The 21,109-nt window shown below is 49.5% G+C and overlaps 1 protein-coding gene across 12 annotated transcripts in view; it reads right to left on the bottom strand.

Moving 5' to 3' along the window:
• PFKFB3 (6-phosphofructo-2-kinase/fructose-2,6-biphosphatase 3) overlaps window positions 1–19,506 on the bottom strand; it is a 37,160-nt gene extending 17,654 nt beyond the window's left edge. For 5 of the 12 annotated variants that reach the window (XM_072334683.1, XM_072334718.1, XM_072334726.1 and 2 more), the window contains exon 1: window positions 2,048–2,192. In XM_072334683.1, the coding sequence (XP_072190784.1) occupies window positions 2,048–2,177 (130 nt within the window). In that variant the 5' untranslated portion in view covers window positions 2,178–2,192. Of the gene's footprint in view, window positions 1–2,047; window positions 2,193–2,416; window positions 2,836–11,180; window positions 11,345–19,344 lie in introns of those variants that run through there. The other 7 variants (XM_072334692.1, XM_072334733.1, XM_072334707.1 and 4 more) reach the window with 6 other exon arrangements.
• Between the last annotated feature and the right edge of the window lie 1,603 nt (window positions 19,507–21,109).

Genomic DNA, 21,109 nt, shown 5'->3' with positions numbered 1-21,109 from the left:
ATCACAGCACCTCACCATCCTCTGAGTAAATAATTCCTTCTGAACATCTAAGCTAAATTTCCCCTTATCCTGTCACCATTAACTTGTGCTCCTTCTCCTGCTTACAACTTTCCTTCTAGTACTGGAAGGTCACAATGAGGTCTCCCCAGGACCTTCTCCAAGCTCAACAAACCCAACTGCTATGAGAAAATATCACAGGACCTCGTATCTGGGAGCTGCTGAGAGCTCCCTGGAGCGCAGAAGGAAAAAGAATAGAGACAAAAAAGGAAACTTTTCTTCTATAAATGGTTGAATAAAAAAGAGCCACCTCCCAAATCCATGTGCTTTTTACTGCCTCTTTGTATGTAGGCAGCACTCCCACGTGCCTCTCCCTCCTAAAAACCCACTCCGCATCTTCCACTCCATTCTCAGATTCCCTTTTTCCAGCTTTTGGTTTCCCCCCCCCCCCTCTTCCATTCTGCTGACACCTCCAAGGGACACATTCCTACACCACGCATCACCCCAAGGAGCCCACAGAACCCACATCCATGCGATCTCTGCATCCCACGTGTGTGCAGCGATGCTATGGAGTCCGGACCCTCTGCCTTCTCTCTCCCCTACATCCCCCTGCCCGGCCCCTTCCCAGCCCCTACGTGTGCGACGTGCAGCCGGACCCCCATTGAATGGATCGCCGTCAGAGGGCCGGATGAAGGCATCGCCGCATCCATTCGAGCTGCCATGAGGACGGGAACAATCGGGCCAATTATTCCACGCTCAGAGCATCCACTCGGCGCTTCCCCGTTGATGCTCTGCGAGTTCCTCCTGCTTTCAAACCCCCCCACCCCTCCCACCGCGACCTCAACAGCCTCACATCGGAGTCTTTTTGTCTCCGGTTCTTTGTTGCAGCCGAGGAATGGATTCTGCCTACGGGAAACCGCTTAGTTTCCGAAAGCCCAGTGGGGTTCTTTCCATAGATTGTAACAAACGATGCCCAAATGTGTCTCGTTCCTCCCTCCCAAAGAAACATTAGAAGCCAAGTTAATAACGAGCCGCTTTAATACATGACAACGCTAAGAAAACTGCCCTGTCAGAAGCCAGCAAGAAAAAGAAAGCCAAACCAGCTTAGGAATTTCTTTCAGAGGTGTCAGCCCTAGAGAAAAAAATCACATCGCCGCACTCCAGCTGCAAAGTATTACACCGTTTCCCCCCCCCCCCCCCCCCCCATCAGTCCCACTAAAAGCAAAGCCCTGCGGCCATCCAGATGTTGCAGAGCTCCCTCGGAGCTGCTCCCACAGACGTGCACGGGGCACAGCATCCCCTCAAGGCACAGCCACGGGGCAACCGCTCCGTGCAAATGAATGCCGCTCTGAATCTGTTGCTTTGTTTTCCTTCAAACGGGCCAACTTTCCAAACCGAGCGAAAATGCAAAACGGCTCGGATGAAAACCTCGAGAAAAACCATCGGAAACACTGATTCACCCCAAGCGCTTCCATCCTCTTCCAGGGCTGCAAAGTGCCACCTCTCTTCTCTCCCTCCCCCCTCGCGGCCCTATGGATTCCCACAGCCGCCCACTGGGGAATCCTACGGAGCTGCCCTAGCGGCCAGCTGTCAATTGAGGGAGAGCGAAGAGCCGTGCTGCCATCCGTGCCACACAGGCACCCACGCGATCGTTTTTATTCATAACCATAAAACATTCTATTTTATTCTAAGCACGGCGTTCACTTTTGAACAGCCACATTCATTCCGAGCTTTGGCGCAGGGCTCGGAAATGCCATTTTTGCCCCTCACCCCCCCAAAATCACTTTAAAAGATTAACCTCCTCTAACCCTCCTATCTGACCCTTAGCACAACAAGGGGACGAACAATCCTCCTTTTCCTAAACCCGCTGCTCTAACCTCCCTCCTACAAGCTCTGAATTCATTGCTAAATGCTCCGAGTTGATCACCAGGTACACAAGCAAAGAAAAAAAACCCCAAACCTCACACATGGTGCATAAATGCCGTCGGATTTAAACAGGGTGCCCATCTTAGCGACCTGCCCCGTAGCCTTATAATCCCATCGGTATTACCGGGCGGAGGAAGAAGGGAATGAGGCCACGCGTATCCAGAGGAGCCGCATCCCAAAGAGCTGCGCCTTCCTCCGACCGCCGGGGCTGGAAATGAGTCACGGACCGGCGGAGAGAGGAGGCGGGGACACATCGACACCGCACGGGTAACGTACAGCACATCGCACGCCGCGTTACATAGCAGAGATGATAGAGACGCTACCGCATATCGCACGCTGTATGTGAATACAAAGGGAACGTGCCGACATCGCAAAGGCTCGACCCAGCAGGCAGCATCGCGCAGGAGGGATGCGGGGCTGCTCCCATCCCATCGCTGCGATGCTACGACCATCCCCCAAGCATTTCTCCCTCTATCCCCGTGCCGGTACTCACAGCGGCGGGGTAACGCCGGGCGGTTGTCATTGGGCAGCCAGATCTTCTGGATGCGGCTCTGCGTCAGCTCCATGGGCATGGTTAAAACAAAGGTCTTTTTGCGCTGCTCTGCGGCCACCTTGGGGCGTTTGTACGGGATGGAAAGGGAGAAAAAAAAATAAACAAATAAATAAAAAAGCGAGAGGGGGGAAAAAAAAGGTAAAATAAAAGCGATTCGCTGCTTGGAGGGTGAAAGGATGGAGGTGCGGGCACCGCGTGCACAGGAGGAGGAGGACGAAGCGCTGACCTTAATAGCGAAACGGAAAATAACTATAATAAATTAAAAAGATGAGCTTTTCTCTTTCCGCTTTAAAAGCCAAACCCCTCCAGCCTGTAGCAAGAATGGGGTCGGAAGGAACACAGAGCAGCAGCTCTTCTCTTCTCCCCTCCTCGCACTGAAGCCGGCCCGGCTTCGGCGCCGCCTATTTGTAGCCCGAGAAGGGGGGGGGGGGGAAGGGGGAGGAGGGGGAGACACACCGGCAGCGGCTCCACGCCCCCGGGGGCGGTTCTTGAAGGGGGGGGGGGGGGAAGCGGAGCTGCGCTGCTGCGGAGGGCGGAGCGGAGCTGCCGCCTGGTGAGCGTCGGCCGCACTGCAGCGCGGACAAAGGCGGTGCCGATGGGATCTCCCTCCCCCCCCACAGCCACCCCGGCAGGCTTTGTTCGGAGTTGGGTGGGGTGCAGGTGGTTGGGAAGGGATGGGAGCGAAGAGTGAAGGTGGGGGTGTCGGAATAATAGAGTGGAAGCGGGACGTTGGAGAGAGAGCGAAGGAAAGATGTGGATGGGGAAGGCAACAGCTGAGACGGAGCGGCAATAAGGCAAAGTGTGTGGGGGGGAAGGAAGCAGGGGAAAATGCGATGAAGCAGAAGCGAAATGCAAGTGAATAAAGGAGGGATAAAGTGCAAATAAAAGGCAGGAATTGAACTGAAAAGCAGAAATAAAATGCAACGGGATAAAACTGGACTCTAAAAAAGGCGAAAGCAAAGAAAAAACGCAGAAAACGGGGGGGGGGGGGGGAGCAGAAAGTTGCACAAAAAAGGGAAGAAAAAATGCAAAAAAAATGAAAAAAAATTGGAAAAAAATATGAAGAAAAATGATATAGGAAAAATGGAAAAGAAATAAAGCAGAATTAAATTGGGGGGGGAGGGGGGGAGCAGGAATTGAATGTGTAAAGCAGAAGTAAAATGCAAACTGAAGGAGGAAAATGCAAATGAAGTCAAGAAAATGACGGGAATGAAGCAGAGATAAAATGCAAATGAAGCAGGAAGAAAAAGTATGAAGAATAATATTTTTTTTTTTAAAAAGCCCTAAAATAAGAAATGAGAATTAAAACGTGAAAATGAGCAAAGCTAAAAAGAAAAGGGGGAGGAGACTGAAGCAGAAATTGAATGAATATATATATATATAATAATAAAGTGAAATATATATCTATAATAAAGTGAAAATAACGCGAAGAAAACGGGTTGCGAATAACTTGAGGCGCAACGGTGGGATGGGACGCGCATCCTACGCCGGGGGGGGAAGTTGGGAAGGGGAGGTGGGGGGGGGGTTGAGGGAGCCGCACGTCGCTCACGTCGCACATGGCTGAGCCGGGCAGGGCCGCCTCCTCCCCCCGCGGGGATCCCCGCGCCGCTCCGCCTCTTCCCTGCCTCGTTCCGCGCAGCGCAGCCGGTCCCGGATTGCAAGAGAACGATGCGCTGTACGCCCTGCGCTGCGCACGGTTGTTGTCTACCCAACGCATCGCCGCGTCCTTATAGACGAGCGTTACCCATCTGCTGTGTTACCGCGGGTTGACCTGTCCGCCTTATCAAGGAGCATAGTATGAAGTTGCATGGACAACATGAATAAATGCTTTAATGCCCCCCCCCCTCCATTAAATGTGTTGTGTCACCCCCAAAAAGTATCTTTGGGGGGATATGTAGCCCCCGTGCAATGAGGGGGACCTAAGAGGGGTCCTGGGTGGCCAATATATAAGTCCTATTTCATGGCTAGAAATGCTACACTTCTGCTTGTATAGGTATTAACAGTGCAAATATTGGATGGAGATTGAAATGCCAAGAAGTAGCATCTGGAGTTCTATCCTGTTCTTTATATACTCAAGCTGCCCAAGGAGGCTGTGGATGTCCCATCCCTGGAGGCATTCAAGGCCAGGCTGGATGTGGCTCTGGGCAGCCTGGCTGGTGACCGTGCACACAGAAGGGGGATGGAACTGGATGATCATTGTGATCCTTTTGGACCCAGGTCATTCTATGATTCTATTTTATATATTATATATATATTCCTCTCTATATAATGCTCTATGTTATTCTACACACATTCAATATTCTCATATTTTCATGCCCTCTGTATATTCACCTCTATATAATCCCCTGTATTATTCTATATATACCAGATATTGTGCTATTTCCCTCCTCTCTCTATATATATAATCCTCTATATATTGTATTTGATATTATTACGTTTTCCTCCCCTAGAAGCAAAGCTGGTGTATATTTTCGTAACAAACCCAGAAGGAATATATTTTTAGCTGCCTCCCTATATGGAACTGAGATGGATGGGGCAAAACAACACACAGGGTGCCTCCCCCTGCTATGTAGGGTAAGTATATTTGTGGGCAAAAAGAGAGGGGGGAGGGAAGCTGCTGTGAGAGAACTGGAGAGGATGCTGAGATTTGGGATGTGGGAAGGTATGAGGGTAGGGATGGGGGGGGGGGGGAGGTTGGGGGATGGCTTTTCACAGCTGGTCCTAAAATCACCACCCTGGGAACATGGAGAGGAGTGGGAAGAGAGCAAACCTCCGCCTAAGCAGAAATCACCGTCGCTTCAAATTAGATCCACCTTGTAATTCTTGGCTAAAGATGGCTGGATAACTGGAGCGGAAAGCCAGACCATCCTTAAACTCCTAAATAAGTGGCCTGGTTTTCAAAGGCATGAGCAGGCAGCTGCTGCCAGGGAGGTCAGCTGGAAGGAGCATCATTACTATTTATAAATGCAAGCTGATTTGTAAGGGTGGGGCAGCACGAGGTGTAAAAAGGGAATGACTTGAGATCTGCAGGTGTTGGATGGGCTGCAATGACCTTGAGGGTCTACAGGCATTGGGGGCAGAGGAAGGAGTGTGAAATCTCAATTCTGGGAGAGCAGAACCTATGGTGATGATAGGTTGTTAACATTTCCCTGCTGATCATCCCAATGTGATGTGACCCAAAATCAAAACCTCGAGTCCCCCCCATTCCTTTAGGGATGGCAACCAGCCACCCTGGCACTGCATCCATGCCATCAAAATGCAAGGAACGGCAGCCCCAACTCTGACTAAGCTGTGATTCATCACCCTTTCCCTTTCTTTTTCTTTTATTTTCTTTTTTTTTCTCCTTTAATGGAAGCTTGAAAGGAAAGCGTGAGAGCTATTCATGCCTACACTCAGTGCAGCACATCTCCTTGTGATGTGGCATCGAGGCAGCGGGGTGCAGTTTGTGTGATGCTCAGGGGGTCCGGGAAGACAGATGGAATCCTATAATCATTAAGGCTGGAAAACGCCACTAAGATCATCTCATCCAACCATCGGTTGGAATTAACATCAGATGGAGATACCCGTGAAGTTACAAGTCCCAATATCCAACCTGATCCTATGATTCTATGACTCTGCACGGTTAATATTTGGAGGCGGTGGGTCAGAGTTTGGTTGCTGTCATCTCAAGGATGCAGCTCTGTGTGAGCTGGGCAGCAATTCCCAGCGAGGCCTTGGTTTACCAATCTGTGATTTGGGCACAGTTCTCTCTGGTTGCAAAATTCAACCAGCAGCTGCCCCAAACCTTGCTATTGCCTTAAAGACACCACGTTGCAACAGAGAAAATTACTCATCTGGGATAGCGGAGGGGCATTTATAACCAAGAGCTGTAAACAGACTCTTTTGCTTCCAAAAACTGGCAGCAGGACCTTGGAGGAGCCAAGGAAATTGTGCTTGCAATGTATTGAGGGAGGTGGGGACTTTCACAAAGTGTCCCCCACTTGCTGCTGGCAGTGCTTTTTGGGGGGAACCCTGCAAGCATTTGCAAAAGGCGTGCAGAGTGGAAGGGTTTGCATTGGAACATTGCATGCTTGGGGCTGAGCTCCGGTCTCCCAGCCATATGCAAACACCCAATGAACCCATTCCCCTATCCAGGGACAGGCTGTCCGGGTTTTAACCTATTGCACTCTGCAATTGGACTTGGTGTGCTAAGAGAACATCATCCTTCCCCAACAGTAAGCAATCTCCAAGCAATGAAATACGCTCTGGGCTGCTCAGCGTACATCCGCTGCTGCAAGCAGTGGCTTTTCTTAAAATAGCTGCAAGCAGAGAAGGGAAAATAATTCAGATGGGTTCAGGCTTGAGGAACAAGTGCTGATATGGAGTGGGGGAAATCCCCATAGAGAAACAAGCATTGCCCAACCCCGGTGTACCAACACCAGCTCAGCGCTGTGCTGGGAGCTGCTCTTACCTTGGAGCTGCAAAAAGTAGAATCACAGAATCATAGAATGGACTGGGTTAGAAGGAACCTTAAGGATTATGAAGCTTCAGTACCTCAGCTGCAGGCAGGGCTGCCAGCCTCCACATTTAATAGCAGACCAGGTTGCCCTGTGCCCCATCCAACCTGGCCTTGAACACCACCAGGGATGGGGCATCCACAACTTCTCTGGGCAGGCTGTGCCAGCACCTCACCACTCTCATAGTAAAGAACTTCCCCTGAATATCCAACCTAAATCTTCCCCTTCGACTTAAAACCATTTAAAACGAAATACAGCTTTTAGCAATGTCCTGCTCTGAGCTCTCTGCGTGCAGTTGCCATTGCACTGGGTAGGATGCAGAAACTATTTCAGGATGGTAAATTCTGCCTGAAGACAACAACTTCCAAAGTCTTGGAAGGCTTTTCTTTGTTTTGTTTTTCAGCCAAAAGGATGAGGGTTCAAACCTCGTTAGCACCTGGTTTACAGCAGAGGGCTTTGCAAAGGGAGGACAGCAGTGCTGTGGGTGGGGTGCTGGTGATAACTGGGTGAGTTAAAGGCAGATAGTTTGGGAAACGGGAGTTGCAAACACGTTGTCTGACCATGATGAATGGTGAAGGAAGGATGAGAACCTGGTTTAAACCCAGTTCTCCAAGCTAGGAGCAAAACCCTTCTGACAGGGAGTGACCGGTCCCTGGGAAGTCCCATAGGGCCAGATGAAGGTGTAAGATGGACAGCAAAGGAGCCTTCCACCCTGATGATCATGTTCAAAACCTCACAAGTGACATTTCCTTCCTGGGCCCATCTTGCCTAAACCAAAGAATCAGATACAACTGCATCTCTTCTTTCAAGCTACTATAATGTTTTCCCATGGAAAGCACCAGGAGGAGGTTCCTATGGCTCACCTTAATCGAGGTGAGAAAAATTACAGTCTGAACCTCTCCTGGAATTCTCAAGAAAGAAAACTAAGTTCAACATAACATTCTGAACCTGCAGTGTCTACCAAAGCAGGAACATTTCTCAATGCTGCCTGAAAGTCTGCTCAGAAATGGATCCAAGGGGTTTGAGCAACGTCCTGTGAAAGTTCCTGACCTCACCAGGCAAGAACAAAACAGATCTCACCCCATAAACTGCTCAATCAGACAGATAGCTGACTTCCCTGGGCTGCAGAGACAGACATGGGGCTTTCAAATGGTTAGAGGGCAATTGCATGGCAAGCAGTTGGGATATTCCAATCTTGGGAATCTGATATCGTTACTTCTTGGCATGAAATCTGTCTGTAGAACTTCAGGCTTGGTCCCAGCAGAATAGGTCAAAGGGTGCAGACACACCAGAGCCAAACTCCAGGTGGTGGCATTGCCACTGACTCCACAATATTCACATTAGCCTGGCACTGGGCTCTACCTCCTCTTCCCAGATACTTCCAGTTATATCAAACCAACATCTCCTAGTTTGTCCCGGTGCTTTTCCCAATGGGAAATCCCTCATTGAAGCCCTGGGGTTGATTTAGTGCGTGATGCCAGAAGGAGGTATGACTGACTTCAGGTGACCCAGTCCCTTACCAGGATGCTACAGTCCCCTCAGACAAAGCATCCTGCACAGAATCCTGCTAGTTGGCAAGAAAAGTGTTTACAGGATTACTGTATCCCAGGTGAGCCAGATCAGACAGCACCTGCCCTGCTGCCAGCATAACCCTGCCATATGCTACCACAATGTCTTCTCCAGGCCCATCAGCAGAAATGGGGTCATACCACATCCACACCTAATCCCAGGTGATACAGCAAGTCAAAGATCCAGCCATAACCCCACTTTTTTGGGGCAGGTTGTGTTAATTAGGAGCTTAATCATCAGCCCAGTAGTGCATGAGGGATGCAGCCCTCCAGTTGCATAGGGAACACCCTACGGAGCAGCCCATTCAACCCATTTAAAGTGCAAGATGGTCACCCTCCGGAAATCACAGCCTCTCATTATCCCGTGGATTCTGCTATCGAGTTATTTCCTAACGTCTTATTTGCACCTGCCTTTCATTAAGGGCCTGGATTGTTATCTCATCATTGCAGATTATTAAATCCAACAATGGCAAAAGCTGCGGCCTTTCATTCTGGAACTGACTCACCTTGTGATGTAAGAGGGACAAGCTCAGCATCGCCATGGCAACCACTGGGCTTCTCAAAGAGTACTGATGTCATGAAGCCAGATGCTGGGGGGACCGTGTGGAATCTCTCAAAGAAGTGGGAGAAACTACAACACAGTCACAGGACTGCAAACATTAATAGTTAGCCCCAGGGTAGCTGGGGTTAGGGAGAAAGCAGAGAGGAGGGAAATTGAGTGGCCGGCATTCCTGAAGCTTGAGGAGCTACTTGTAGGTGCAGATTAATCGCAGTCTGGGTAAAAGGATATTCTTTTAATCTCTGCCATCAACCCCTGCTGATATCAGTATGGGTCCCAGTGTCAGTTCTGTTATCAGTAGGTGATAAAACACCATTCTACTGATATAGGTTGGTTTGTTTACTACCAGGTAACATCCCAGGAGGATCTGCTCCCTTTGGAGCATGGCTTCTGCCCACTGGCACATCCACAGATTGCGCATTTGGAAAGGATTTATGTATTTATTTATGGGTGGCTGCAAGAATCTCGGTACATTTCTACCTCCCATGGAGAGAAAGAGACACTCCAAGAGCAATTCACTTGCCCTGCTGTGGATATTGGTTGTAAATCAGGCCAAGCTGTGTCCTAAGGGGTGTCTGCAGCCTGTGAGCATAGAGGTAGAGACATTAGTGCTGTCTACTGCCAAAGCTATCATATGCAAAACTCGGTGGGCTCCAGAATGAGGTGATCCAAAACACAATTCCTCATTCCTCAAGGCACAATTCAGTCAGGGAGTCAGGAAGAAGCTCTGATGAGGAGTTGTATTTCGAAACTGCGTACGTGCTGGTGATCTTTCCACGCCCTTGTGAGCACATCTGCCATATCGACAACTCACTTGTCCCCGCTTCCTTGCAGAGCTGGAGTGATACAGGTGATTGTTGCCCAACAGCATCCCACACATCTCAGCTCCAAAAGCCGTGTTTGGGACCAACACCACTGCTTGGGTTGAGCTGTTCCTTGGGTCAGCCTCCCTAAAGGTTCACTTCTCCATTTGACTACTCTATTGACCATGAGTTGTTCCCACTAAAATATGATGGAAAAGGGTGGAAAATGCATTCTCATTATAACTGCTTCAATGTTTCTGGTCACATTACCCATCAGGAAAGCAGAGCAAAACTCCTTGCCATAAGGAGGCTGCAATTCTGCCCTCCTCCTCCTCAAAACACAAACAAGAGACTATAGGAGATGTGCGTTTATCTCACACGTTCATCCACACCGTGTCAGTGGGCTCAGAACGTCTCTGTTGGAGTCTTCAGAGACAGGAAGGTCAGAGCAAGGGTTTCACATTTCCCATCCCGGCTGTTTACTCAGTGTTCAGGCGGCATTAAAACAACTGCTAGAGCACAGCCTGAGTCAACACAAGCTCCGACAGCCGCCCAGGGATGCTCTCCTGCCAACTTCCCAATAAAGAAAGTGAGCGGTGCTCAGGCTGAAGGCACAACCTTCCTTTGCTTCCTGTCATGCTTTTGTCGCCTGGGCTTGCATAATCCAGGGCACCAAAGTGATGGGCTCTTGTGGATGCCCTGTGTGTTGAACAGACCTTTGGGTTGCACAGACTCTTGGGTCAGACAGACTTTTGGGTCAGACAGACTCTTGGGTTGCCCAGTCCATGCACTGAATCAGTGGGAACCCCAGTTTCCTGCACCCATTGCAATGCTGACACTCACAGAGCCCAGACCATTTCCCAAAGCTGCCAACTATGCAAGATAAAGTTTGTCACCACTGAGGACCCCACTGGTGTGAGATGAAGGCAGACCAAAAGACCTGAAAGCCCACCTTCATGCAACCCACCAAACCCAGACGAGCATAGCTCCCTTGGTTGCAGAACACATGCTGGGTCACATGCGATAGCCTTCTGATGCTACTTAAAAATCTGGTCCTTTTGCATTCAGACAGGCTCAAGTCATCGATGAAGAGGGGTGACTAAGTCCTGGCACTGGCGCACACCAACCACATCCCACATTGCTTTGTTTTGTCTTGTTTGCTGCTAGCCACCATGGCCACGGCACCAACCCAACCCCAAGGCTGCAATCCACAGCCCAAACCAGAAAAGGTAATCACAGGTTCTCCAAAATTCAGCACTCAGACAGTAAAATCCCTACCTAGAAAAGGCCAGTTTCCACCCACGTGTCCTCAACCAGGAAGTTACGAAAACTGCTGTCATTGCAACAACAACTTGTTGAGCATTTTTTTAGTGTTTTATAAAATCACGTTCAGATTCATCATGCTGATGGGTTTGACTTGGGTTGGTTTCCGAGCAGCTCCACTGCACCCAAAAATTAGCAAAAAAAAAGAAAAAAAAAAAGAAACACAGCAGCAATTAGAGGCAATTTCATGCTTAATAGAACCAAAGACTTTGCAGACCGTGATCCCCTGTGCACGTGTTATTCCCAGTTGCTGAGGTGGAAACCTATTGCCTGCTTTTGGCAAAGAAACCTCAACGAAACAAACAAACAAATCACTGCTGACAGGTGACTCTTCCACCTCGACTCATCCTTCTCAGGGCACGGTTCTACAACACAGGGATTTCAGTGGCAAAGCTGCTTCGGAGTTCCTCTTCCCACCCCAAAGCCTTGTCATTAGCTGTCAACTGCACCCAGCATTTCAGTTGGGAAATTGACAGAGACTGAAAATAACTAACAGCTTTTTTGTTTGTCTGTTTTTCTCTTTTATATTAGGAAAAAGAATTATTCTCAGAAGGAGTGGTGATGCATTGGCACAGGCTGCCCAGGGAGGTGGTGGAGTCACTGTCCATGGAGGTGTTCAAGGAAAGGGATGATGTGGCACTGAGGGACGTTGTTAATGGCCACGGTGGGGATGGGTCAGCAGTTGGACTGGATGACCTCAGTGGGTTTTTTCCAACCTGGGTGATTCTATGATCCCTCAGTACTGGGGCTCCCTTGGGCTGTCAAAGCCCAAGTCTCAGCCCCAGCCACATCCTGCTGCTCCCATTAGAAATCCTTCATTAATTAGAGGGTTTTCTAAGAAAACCTTAAAACCAACAACTCAGATCTCCGCCATGGGCAGGTTAGGCTCTCCTGTTGGCATCAGGATTGGACACTCCTCTGGCTCATACCTTGTAAAGGGACAAGTTTCTCCTAGATAAATACACATCAATGACTTAGGATCTTTTATTCTCCACTCACAAAGCAGTGCCCATTTGTACTTCAAGGGGCAGAATAATTCAGTTTCCTGGGGCTGCTTGCAAACAAACACCCTGCACTGCAGTTTCTCCCTGTTGTTTACTAAGCCATCCTCAAGCCTTCCTAGAATTCCCTCCTTGGCAGAGGAAACCCAAGCACCAGCAAGCAGTTGCTGTTCATGCTCCCTTCGCGTGCTGGCAGCTGGAGGGACTCGAGGTTGGGAAGCAGAATTTCCTCCCAGAGCACACGCGAGCGGGGCGTGCACAACCCATGCAGCTCTGCAGGCTCACGCGTGCTTGGGAGTGTAGCACTGGGCTGTCCTCTGCATGGCAGTGAGCTCTGCCTGGCCAAAAAAAGAACGTGTAAACAAGTTTACCCTTCTGCCCTGCTGAAGTGCTCTCCCCAGGTCAGTTTGGGTAAGCCAGCTGCTAAGTGGAGTGCTCTGGGTTTTGGCTCAGGGAGGGGAATCAATCATTTCGGCTATAAGGGGTTTTGTGTGTCAGCTGGTTAACTTGAGCCCTGCTGTGACCCTGCCCAAAATCCTGGTGCTGAGGGCAGTGCCTCCTTTTTCATTGCCTATTCTCTGTCCCCAAAAGAGCTCCATTCCTAACCCAGCTCGTTTTGCAAGGAGAAGTCTGTCCATCTCACACTCTACACTCAAGATTTCAAATAATCTGGGTCTAGATGAACAAAACTCTCCCTGAAATCCAGCCCCAAACTCTTCAGGTGGAGTTTTAACCCCTTGCTGCTATCCGAAAAGGTAAAAGCTCTGTGTCACGCTGCTGTAAGGCACAGAGCAGCAATGCACACCAGGATGTCCCTGCCCTGTGACAGGGGACACAGTGCCACATGCTCCAGCAGGGACAGGCTTGATGCAAAGAGCGCTGGATCTGTAGATAAGATAAGGTAAGATAAGATAAAGGATTTGGACTGCTGCCACACTGCTGTTGGAAAGGAGCTGGCAGCGTGACTGCAAGCACTGCTAGGTGCATGTGATGCTGAGCAGCCAGTATTGCATGCACCTCTTAAAATTCACTGCAGATGTGCCAGGTTTCAGAGGGGGATTTCTTACCAGCTCAGTTGCCCTGTGTTTAACAATCACAGTTTCCCTTTGAAGAAGCAGCATCTTAAAGGGAAAAGGGCTAGGAATTGTGGCTGAGAACCAAGCAGCTCATTGCGTGAATGCACACACCAGGTTGCATCCGTGTGTGGCAGTGCTCTGATCGGGATGGGATGCAGCCAGACCCATGCACAGCATTAACCCTGGAGCTGAGCCACCAGCAGAATCCCCCATTGTTGTCCCATCAATCCCCCTGACGAAGCCCCACGTCACTGTGGGGCTGGGGACAGGCTGTTCGGGTACAGTAGCACTGCTGTGGGCACACACACGGTACAGTGCGCAGGACTTGCCATCTCATGGTATCAAATTGCTGTCTCTGCAAGAAATAGCACAGGCTCATAGCAGCCCTGTGCCTCTGCTCAGGTCTCCAAAGAGCAGATAAAGCCACAGCCACTAGCACATTGCTGCACCCTCCCACGCCTCACTTTCCCCTGCCACACGTCATATATGTGGTCACCCTCAGATGAGGATTGACATGCTGGGGAAAAAGGGAAAGAAAAAATAATCTCAGCAGCCAAATATGAATCAATAGAATGATTTCCTTGAGGTAAAAAATAAATATATAAAATCATGAAAAAATCCAAGAGAAAAAATACTGATGGGAAGGTGGCAGAGTGTCACCATGCCTGGAGGTGTTCAAGAAAAGGGCAGATGTGGCACTGATGGGACATGGTTAGTGGGTATGGTGGGGATGGGTTGATGGTTGGCCTGGGTGATCTCAGAGGTCTTTTCCAACCTTAGTGATTCTATGATTCACTTTCTGCTTTTGGGAAGAGGTTGAATCAGGAAGAACAACACCAAGGAGATGTTTCCTAACTTGGATTTGTGGGAGAGCACGAAGAGAATGGGTTTGTGCTCTGGGAAGGAGACATCTTAGAGGGAGAAGCATGGGAAGAGCTTCCAGATTGAAAACAAAAAAGAAGTGTTATAAGAAAATGTATCCATTCCCAATAGAGAGGAAGATTAAAGGTAGGTATATGAGAAGTTGCCCAGCTATAGAGGAAAATATGGGGAAAGGTTATCATGGGAGAACAAGGAGTTGGTTGGAGCTTGATGATCCATGAGGTCCCTTCCAACTCAAGCCATTCTATGATTCCATGAGTCCCCCAGGAGGAAAGTATAAGAGAAACTGAAAATTGCTCACCCGGGGACCATCCTTGATTGCCTTTTTTCAGCCTTCCTGCTGCTAAAATCTGTCCGTGTTTTAAAAAAAGCCTGTAGCCCTACAGAGACCAAAGGCAGCTCTCGTGTGCGTGTGTGCACGCACGCAGCAGGCAAGCAGCGATCACGCCTTGCTTGCTGGCTGCTGGTTTTGAAATCCTCCCACGTTCCTCTGCTAAAAGCCCGTGGTCATCTGATTTTATGCGAACACCTCCAGAGCTTTGCCTTCGTAAGAAGGGATCTCAGCAGGTTCCTGCCACGGGCGAAGATACGGGGATGAAACTGTGAGGCGGCTGCCGTGACAGCATGGAGAAGATGTGAAGGAGGTGGAGGGCAGGTAATCAGAAAGCCTTCAAAGGTTGGTTGTTTTTTATGGCAAGATAGATTTTTTTTTCATAATGAGGGTGTGTTAGAATGGAGTTGGGCATATCCAGGTAGGTTTTTTCTACCTTGGGTGACCACTGAGATTGGTCTTCTCTAGGTAGATTGGTCTTCTCTAGGTAGATTGGGCTTCTCATGCTGGTGGCACAGGTGAAAAGCACTTAGGTTGTATTAACACCTGTTCATCGTGTAAATTAAGAACAATTTCTTCTCAGAAAGAGTGATCAAGCAATGGAGCGGGCTGCACAGGGAGGTGGTGGAGTCATTGTCCTTGGGGGTGTTCAGTAAGAGCATAGACATGGCACTGAGGGACATGGTTAGTGGGCATGGTGGGGATGGGCTGATAGTTGGAAGAGATTATTGTAGAAGTATTTTCCAACCTTAATAATTCTATGATTCTAAATATGGCACAGGACATTCTTCTGTCCCTGCAGGAGGAAGGCAGGAGAGCAAGAGGAGAGTTCTTCCACCAGCTCCAAGTGGCTTGGTGGCTGCCTGGTCCTGGGAAGGCAGGCTGCAGACATGCCTGTGTGCTCCCAGGCCAGGAAACTAAAGGATGCTATCAGGAGCTGCATCTTAACCTGGTTTCAGTTCCCAGACTTGGGAAGTCTGAGAGGCTGTAAAAACCCATCTCTCCCCATCAGTTGGTTTCTGTGAGCTGGGTCTCCAAAAGCACCCATAACAATACATAGCCTGTTGTAAGCCTCCGATTTTGAGCAATTTCAAGTGGGTTTTGCTGCATGTCTTGCCCTGGTGGTGCTTACTGCACAGCCCCACAAAAGCTGCGCCAGCACCAGTAGGAACACAACCACTGGGCACGGTGCATCCTTCAACCCATTAAAAGCTCTTAACAAATGCTAGGAAAAGCTATAGAAAATGTAACGTCACAGTGGAGAGGTGATGCTCATCGAGTGCTTTCTTGGAGAGCAGGGATATATTAGAATGGGTGTTATTTGTGGATGGACACCTGCGCATTTGAGTTGTTTGCTCATGTTTTGCCCAAGGGGCTGAAGTGAAACTAAGAGCCACAAGGAGCACGCTCTGTTGAGAAGCACAGGCCATGGGGAAAGAGGGACACGAGGGTGTTTCCAGTCTTCCAGGAAAGGTGAATGATGAAAACAAGGTGACACTTTAATTAAAGCATGAGCCAGTGAGTCAGGAGAGCTGGAGAAAGCTCAGCCACACATTTCCTCCCTGCCCTTTGAGCAGATGGCTTTGAGCAGACCCACATGGTTGCAGACACCAGGACAGACCCCACAGTGACACCCAGACCCCACCCAAGCAGCTCCTGACAACTGCTCTGCTTCTCTTCAGCTGTGTCACTAGGAGATGTAATTCATCTGTGCCCATAAATTCCCCTTTGACATGAAGTGCTCAACACATGCACAGCACTGCCAGGAAAGCACAGAAGCAAGGAGTAATGGATGACGTGACCAGCAAGCACAGCATTTGCAAGCCAGAGTGATGAAAGGTGACAAAGTTAGCTGTGTAAGTACCAAATATCTGTAGAAAAGCACATCTCCAACCTTTGCTGTAATCACTCTGGAGGAGTAGACAGGTCTGTGGCAGGGTGTGTTATAATGTGAATAGATGCATACAGGAGCTGTGATTTCATAGAATCATAATCATAGAATGGCTTGGTTTGGAAGGGACCTTAAAACCCATCCAGTTCCAACCCCACTGCACAGGGCTGGCTGCCACCCTCTAGATCGAGTTGCCCAGGGCCATATCCAATGTGGTGTTGAATGCCATCAGGGATGGGACATCCACAACATCTCTGGGCACCTATACCCATTGTGCTGTGTGCAAGGATGCCCTCCATATTGCTTTCAGACTAAGGAGAGATGTTTAATTCAACTCGTGTGCACAGACCACAAGGCACTGCTTCCCTTCCCATCGCCAGCACAGCAGGGCTGAAGTTTCAGACAGATCCCTCAGGAACTCCTGTGTGTCCCTCCTTTCTCTCCCCCCATTTTAGTTGAGACATCCCAATACTCCCATCAGCAGAACTGCAGCATGGCCAGCATTTGTGGAGGTAAGAAATGAGATTTTCTCCAGTGCTCCCAGTCGATGTGATAGTGTCTAAGAAATCAACCCCTTCTCTGAGCCCATTGCTTCTAACTGTCCTTGAGCATCCCTGCTAGAAATACCTTTCTTTATCATCTGAAACTGTCAAATGCCTTGAGGTTAGTTGAATGGCAACTGTAGTGCAGGCATGAACCACAGATCCTGAGGTGATGCCACCTGCTGCAGTGCCTGGAGAGAAAGGAAGCAGAACAGAGCCTACATGTGCAAGATTCATCATAGAAAATGAAGGGAAACCCAGGAAAGCGATGCCAAAACTGTAAGACTGAGAAGCCAACAGAACCAGGAAGAAATCTGCATTTTACTCCCAGGATACCCTGTTTCCACATGAAAAGATGGCTCGAGACCTCCAACATGAAAGCCCCAGTCTCCACATGCCTCAGGCTACTTGGGGTTTGCAGAACCTCCTCTGTGTGGCTCTCAGTTGCCCTGAGCAAGCTCTAAGGTAAGGTGCTGCTCCCAGAAGGCTCCCAAAGGCTCAGCCTTCTTGCCAAGCTGGCTGGAGGCCCCATTTTCCATTGGGAGGGTTAGCTTTACATCCTGACTCCAACTCCTCTGGGGCCACCACCTTCAGCTTTTCTAGTCTCAGCATGAAGGGTTTCTTGCTGTGGGGCCCTCTGGAATGACTCATGAGCAAAACCCATCTGCACTGCCCTCTGAGCTGTGTTGGACCTTCCCAAGGTCTTTTTAGAGGAGATGCAAGTTGATGAGGAAGCTGCTGGCAGCTGCTCTGGCATTTCAAGGTTGACCTCTAGAGGTTTCTAAAGGAGCTGTGACTGGGATAGCAACCAAGAGTTGCAGAGCTGAATTCTCCATAGCAAGGTGACAAGGACATGCAGGGTAGTTGTGCCACAACATGGCACCATGGCCACACTTTGCTCCCTGTCCTCACCAACCAGGATTTTGCATTTTCAAAGCCTGATGCATTCTTCTCTCCTCCCACTCCCTGCCACCCGCTATCTCTCCTTCTGCTCTAAATGAATCCGTTTATTGCCTAAAATTAAACCAAGACCTGCAGCCTGCTGTGCTGTCAGGATGCGAGGGTGTGAACCACATCACTTCTCATTAAGCCTTAAATGGCAACATCAATCTCTGTGCCTGAGATCGTGGGCGCTGTGAACATGACTACGGGAAAACTGCCTCACACCCCAAACATCCTCCCCACAGCTGGGAGAGGTGAGAAAACCCAATCCAGCCACCCCTTCACAGTCCATCCCTGCTGCTCTTTCACACCACACCAGCCTCAGCGTGCAGCATCCCTGCAGTGATACCTTGTGCCCCTTCCCCAGCTGCACACCAGCAAGGAGATACTGCTCTGCTTCAGCAAAGATGGGTTAGAGGCTGAGCAGCATCCTCTCCTTATGTCCTTCCATGCCTTAACTTACCCCTGCCTTTTTATCTAGGCTTTTCCTCACCTAGTTTCTCCACTCAATAGAGCTCCTGGGACAAGAAGCCACCATGAGCATCCCTCCCATGCCAACATCACTATACCCTGATGTGACTCATGATGATAAGGAGGAGGTGATGTGAAGGCCTCCATTTTTCAGCAGCTCAGGGGAAGATGGAAAGCTCATCCACCCACCTGCAGGGCAGCAAGCAAGTACTATCAGAGCTGAGAATCATTAAGGTTGGAACAGACCACTGAGACCCTCCGGCCCAACCATCAGTCCATCACTATCATTCCCACTAAGTCATATCCCTCAATGCCACACCTGCCCTTTTCTTTAACACCTCCAGGGACGATGACTCCATCACCTCCCTGGAGAGCCTGTTCCTGTTCCTCACCACTGTTCATGGGAAGAAATTTTTCCTAATATGCAGCCTGAGCTGGGTCCTCTTTGCCCCATGCTGCCAAGCTGGGTGACAGCATGAATGCTCTCCGTGTAACGGAGTTACATGGGAAGGAGAGATTGTGGGGGATGAGAGAGCATGAAAAAGGGCTGTGAGGTGGAATACCCCACTCAGAAGCCTTTTTCCTCCCGGGATTCAGGCAGCACAGTTCCTCCAGCTGAGCATCTCCCAAGGACAGACACAAATGCATGCAGGTCGCCAGTTGTCAGCCTGCGTCACCCCAAAACCCTCTCCAGCACCCCATACACTGGCACAGAAAGCTCCTGCTAGCCTATCCTCCTTCCTTCTTACACCACCCAGAGCAGATTTACACCAAAAAGCAGAGAGAAACTAAAAACCCACAGCCAAGGGCTCACATTTCTGCAGCCCCCCCACCCCAGCATCATCGCGTCTCTGTGTCCTGGACACACAGCCAAGCTTGGTGCTTGCACCCCTATAGAAGGGTTTGTGGGACACCTCAGTCCCCTCCCCAACACCCCCAAGCCCATCTGGGAGTGTTGCCCACCCCAAAGCCTCGGTCTCTACCTTTGCGGAACGGCATGGATGGGCGGGATGCAGGGCTGCGCTATCGGTGGCAACGTCCAGCTCCGTGTCTTAATTTTATCTTCCTCCTTCCTCTCTTTTTTCTTTCTCTTCAGGAGGAAATGGGCATATTTGGGCAAAGCCTGGCAGAAACCGACGTCATTTGGAGGCAGGCGTTGCTGAAAGGAGGAAGTTCTTTGGGTTTTGCAGCTCTTAACCCCTTGCATCCCAGAGACAGCAGGGCTGCTGAGCTGAAAGCAACAGAGCATCAATCTCGTCTTTGTTTTGCAGTGCTATGGGGCCAAACTGAGAAAAACACTGCTTCTCCCAACACCAGGAACCCTGGCATTCTATTTAGCATCCTCTGGCCACCCTTGTACAAACAAGTTGATCTGAGGCTCACTCATGGTGCTCCCCAGAGCTCAGTACTGGGGCCAGCCCTGTTTAATACTTTTATTGATGATGAGGAGATAAGAGTTCATCTTCAGTAAGATGGCAGATTACACCAGGTTGAGAGGGAGTGTCAATCTGCCTGAGGGTAGGAAGGCCCTACAGAGAGATCTGCATAGGCTGGACTGATGGGCTGAGACTAATGGGATGCACTCCAACAAGACCAAGTGCTGACTCCTGAACTTTGGTCGTAGCCATCCCATGCATTGCTACAGGCTTGGGGTAGAGTATCTAGAAAGCTCTGTGGAGGAAAAGGATTTGGAGGTGCTGGATGATGCTCCACTAACATGAGCCAGCAGTGTGCCCAAGTGGCCCAGCAGGCCAATGGTAACCTGGCTTGTATCAGAAATACAGGAGTAGGGAAGTGATCAGCCTTCTGTATTTGGCACCAGTGAGGCTGCACCTCAAGTACTGTGCTCAGCTTTGGGCCCCTCAGTACAAGAAAGACATCAAGACCCTGGAACTTATCTAGAGAAAGGCAACAAGGCTGGTGAAGAGTCTAGAGCACAGTCGTATGGGATTGTTTATTCTGGAGAAGAAGAGGCTCAGGGGAGACCTTATCTCTCTCTAGTACTCCATGAAAGGAGGTTGCAGCAACAAGGGTTTTTCTTAGAGGGTCCTTCTTGACTCCATGCATCCCAACACCCGTGTGCAGCAGGGATTCCCCAGCTGTGCCCAAGGCCGGGATGCCATGACAGCAACCCGTCTTCTGTGGGATTCTCTAGCAGAAGTAGTCATTTTTTTACAGTAAAAGTTCTTTTTTCCCCACTCCATTTGTTGGATTTATTTCCTCTGTTTACCATGTAGCAGCTCTGCTGATCCATCCCTAGCAGGACTAGGAGCTTGACTCAACGTCAGTGCCGTACTCTGTATAATCAGTATAAACAGTATAATCAGGTTTAGACCCAGTGATTGGACATTACGGTCATCAAAATCCATGTTTGGATGCTTACGTTCAGACCTTTTGTCCATAATATCCTGCTCATGCTTGCATAGTCTGTAAAGTGCATAAATCCTCAGTTGTTTTTGTTCTGCAACCTTGATCTTTCTTGGTTGCTCCAAAAACATCTCAGTAGGAACATCTCAAAGGTGATCAGGATCTATATTAGAGGATGGTGGTTAAGGTTGCTGGGAGGACCTTGCTTCCATCAGTTAGGCAAAGAGGCTTTACTCCATCCCCTTTGCAGTTGGAGTGGTGCAAAGGCTTAAATATCCCAAGCACAAAAGGGGTGGCAAATAAGTAAAACACCTGGTTGATAACTGGGATTTGCTCCAGTTGCTCTCTGTGTCGGGCCAGAAAGTTCCTGAACAGAACCAT

This window comes from Excalfactoria chinensis, chromosome 1 (genome assembly GCF_039878825.1).
Source record: "Excalfactoria chinensis isolate bCotChi1 chromosome 1, bCotChi1.hap2, whole genome shotgun sequence".
NCBI lineage: Eukaryota > Metazoa > Chordata > Aves > Galliformes > Phasianidae > Excalfactoria > Excalfactoria chinensis.
Note: the sequence above shows the minus strand (reverse complement) of the source record. Positions and strands in the feature narration are given on the sequence as shown.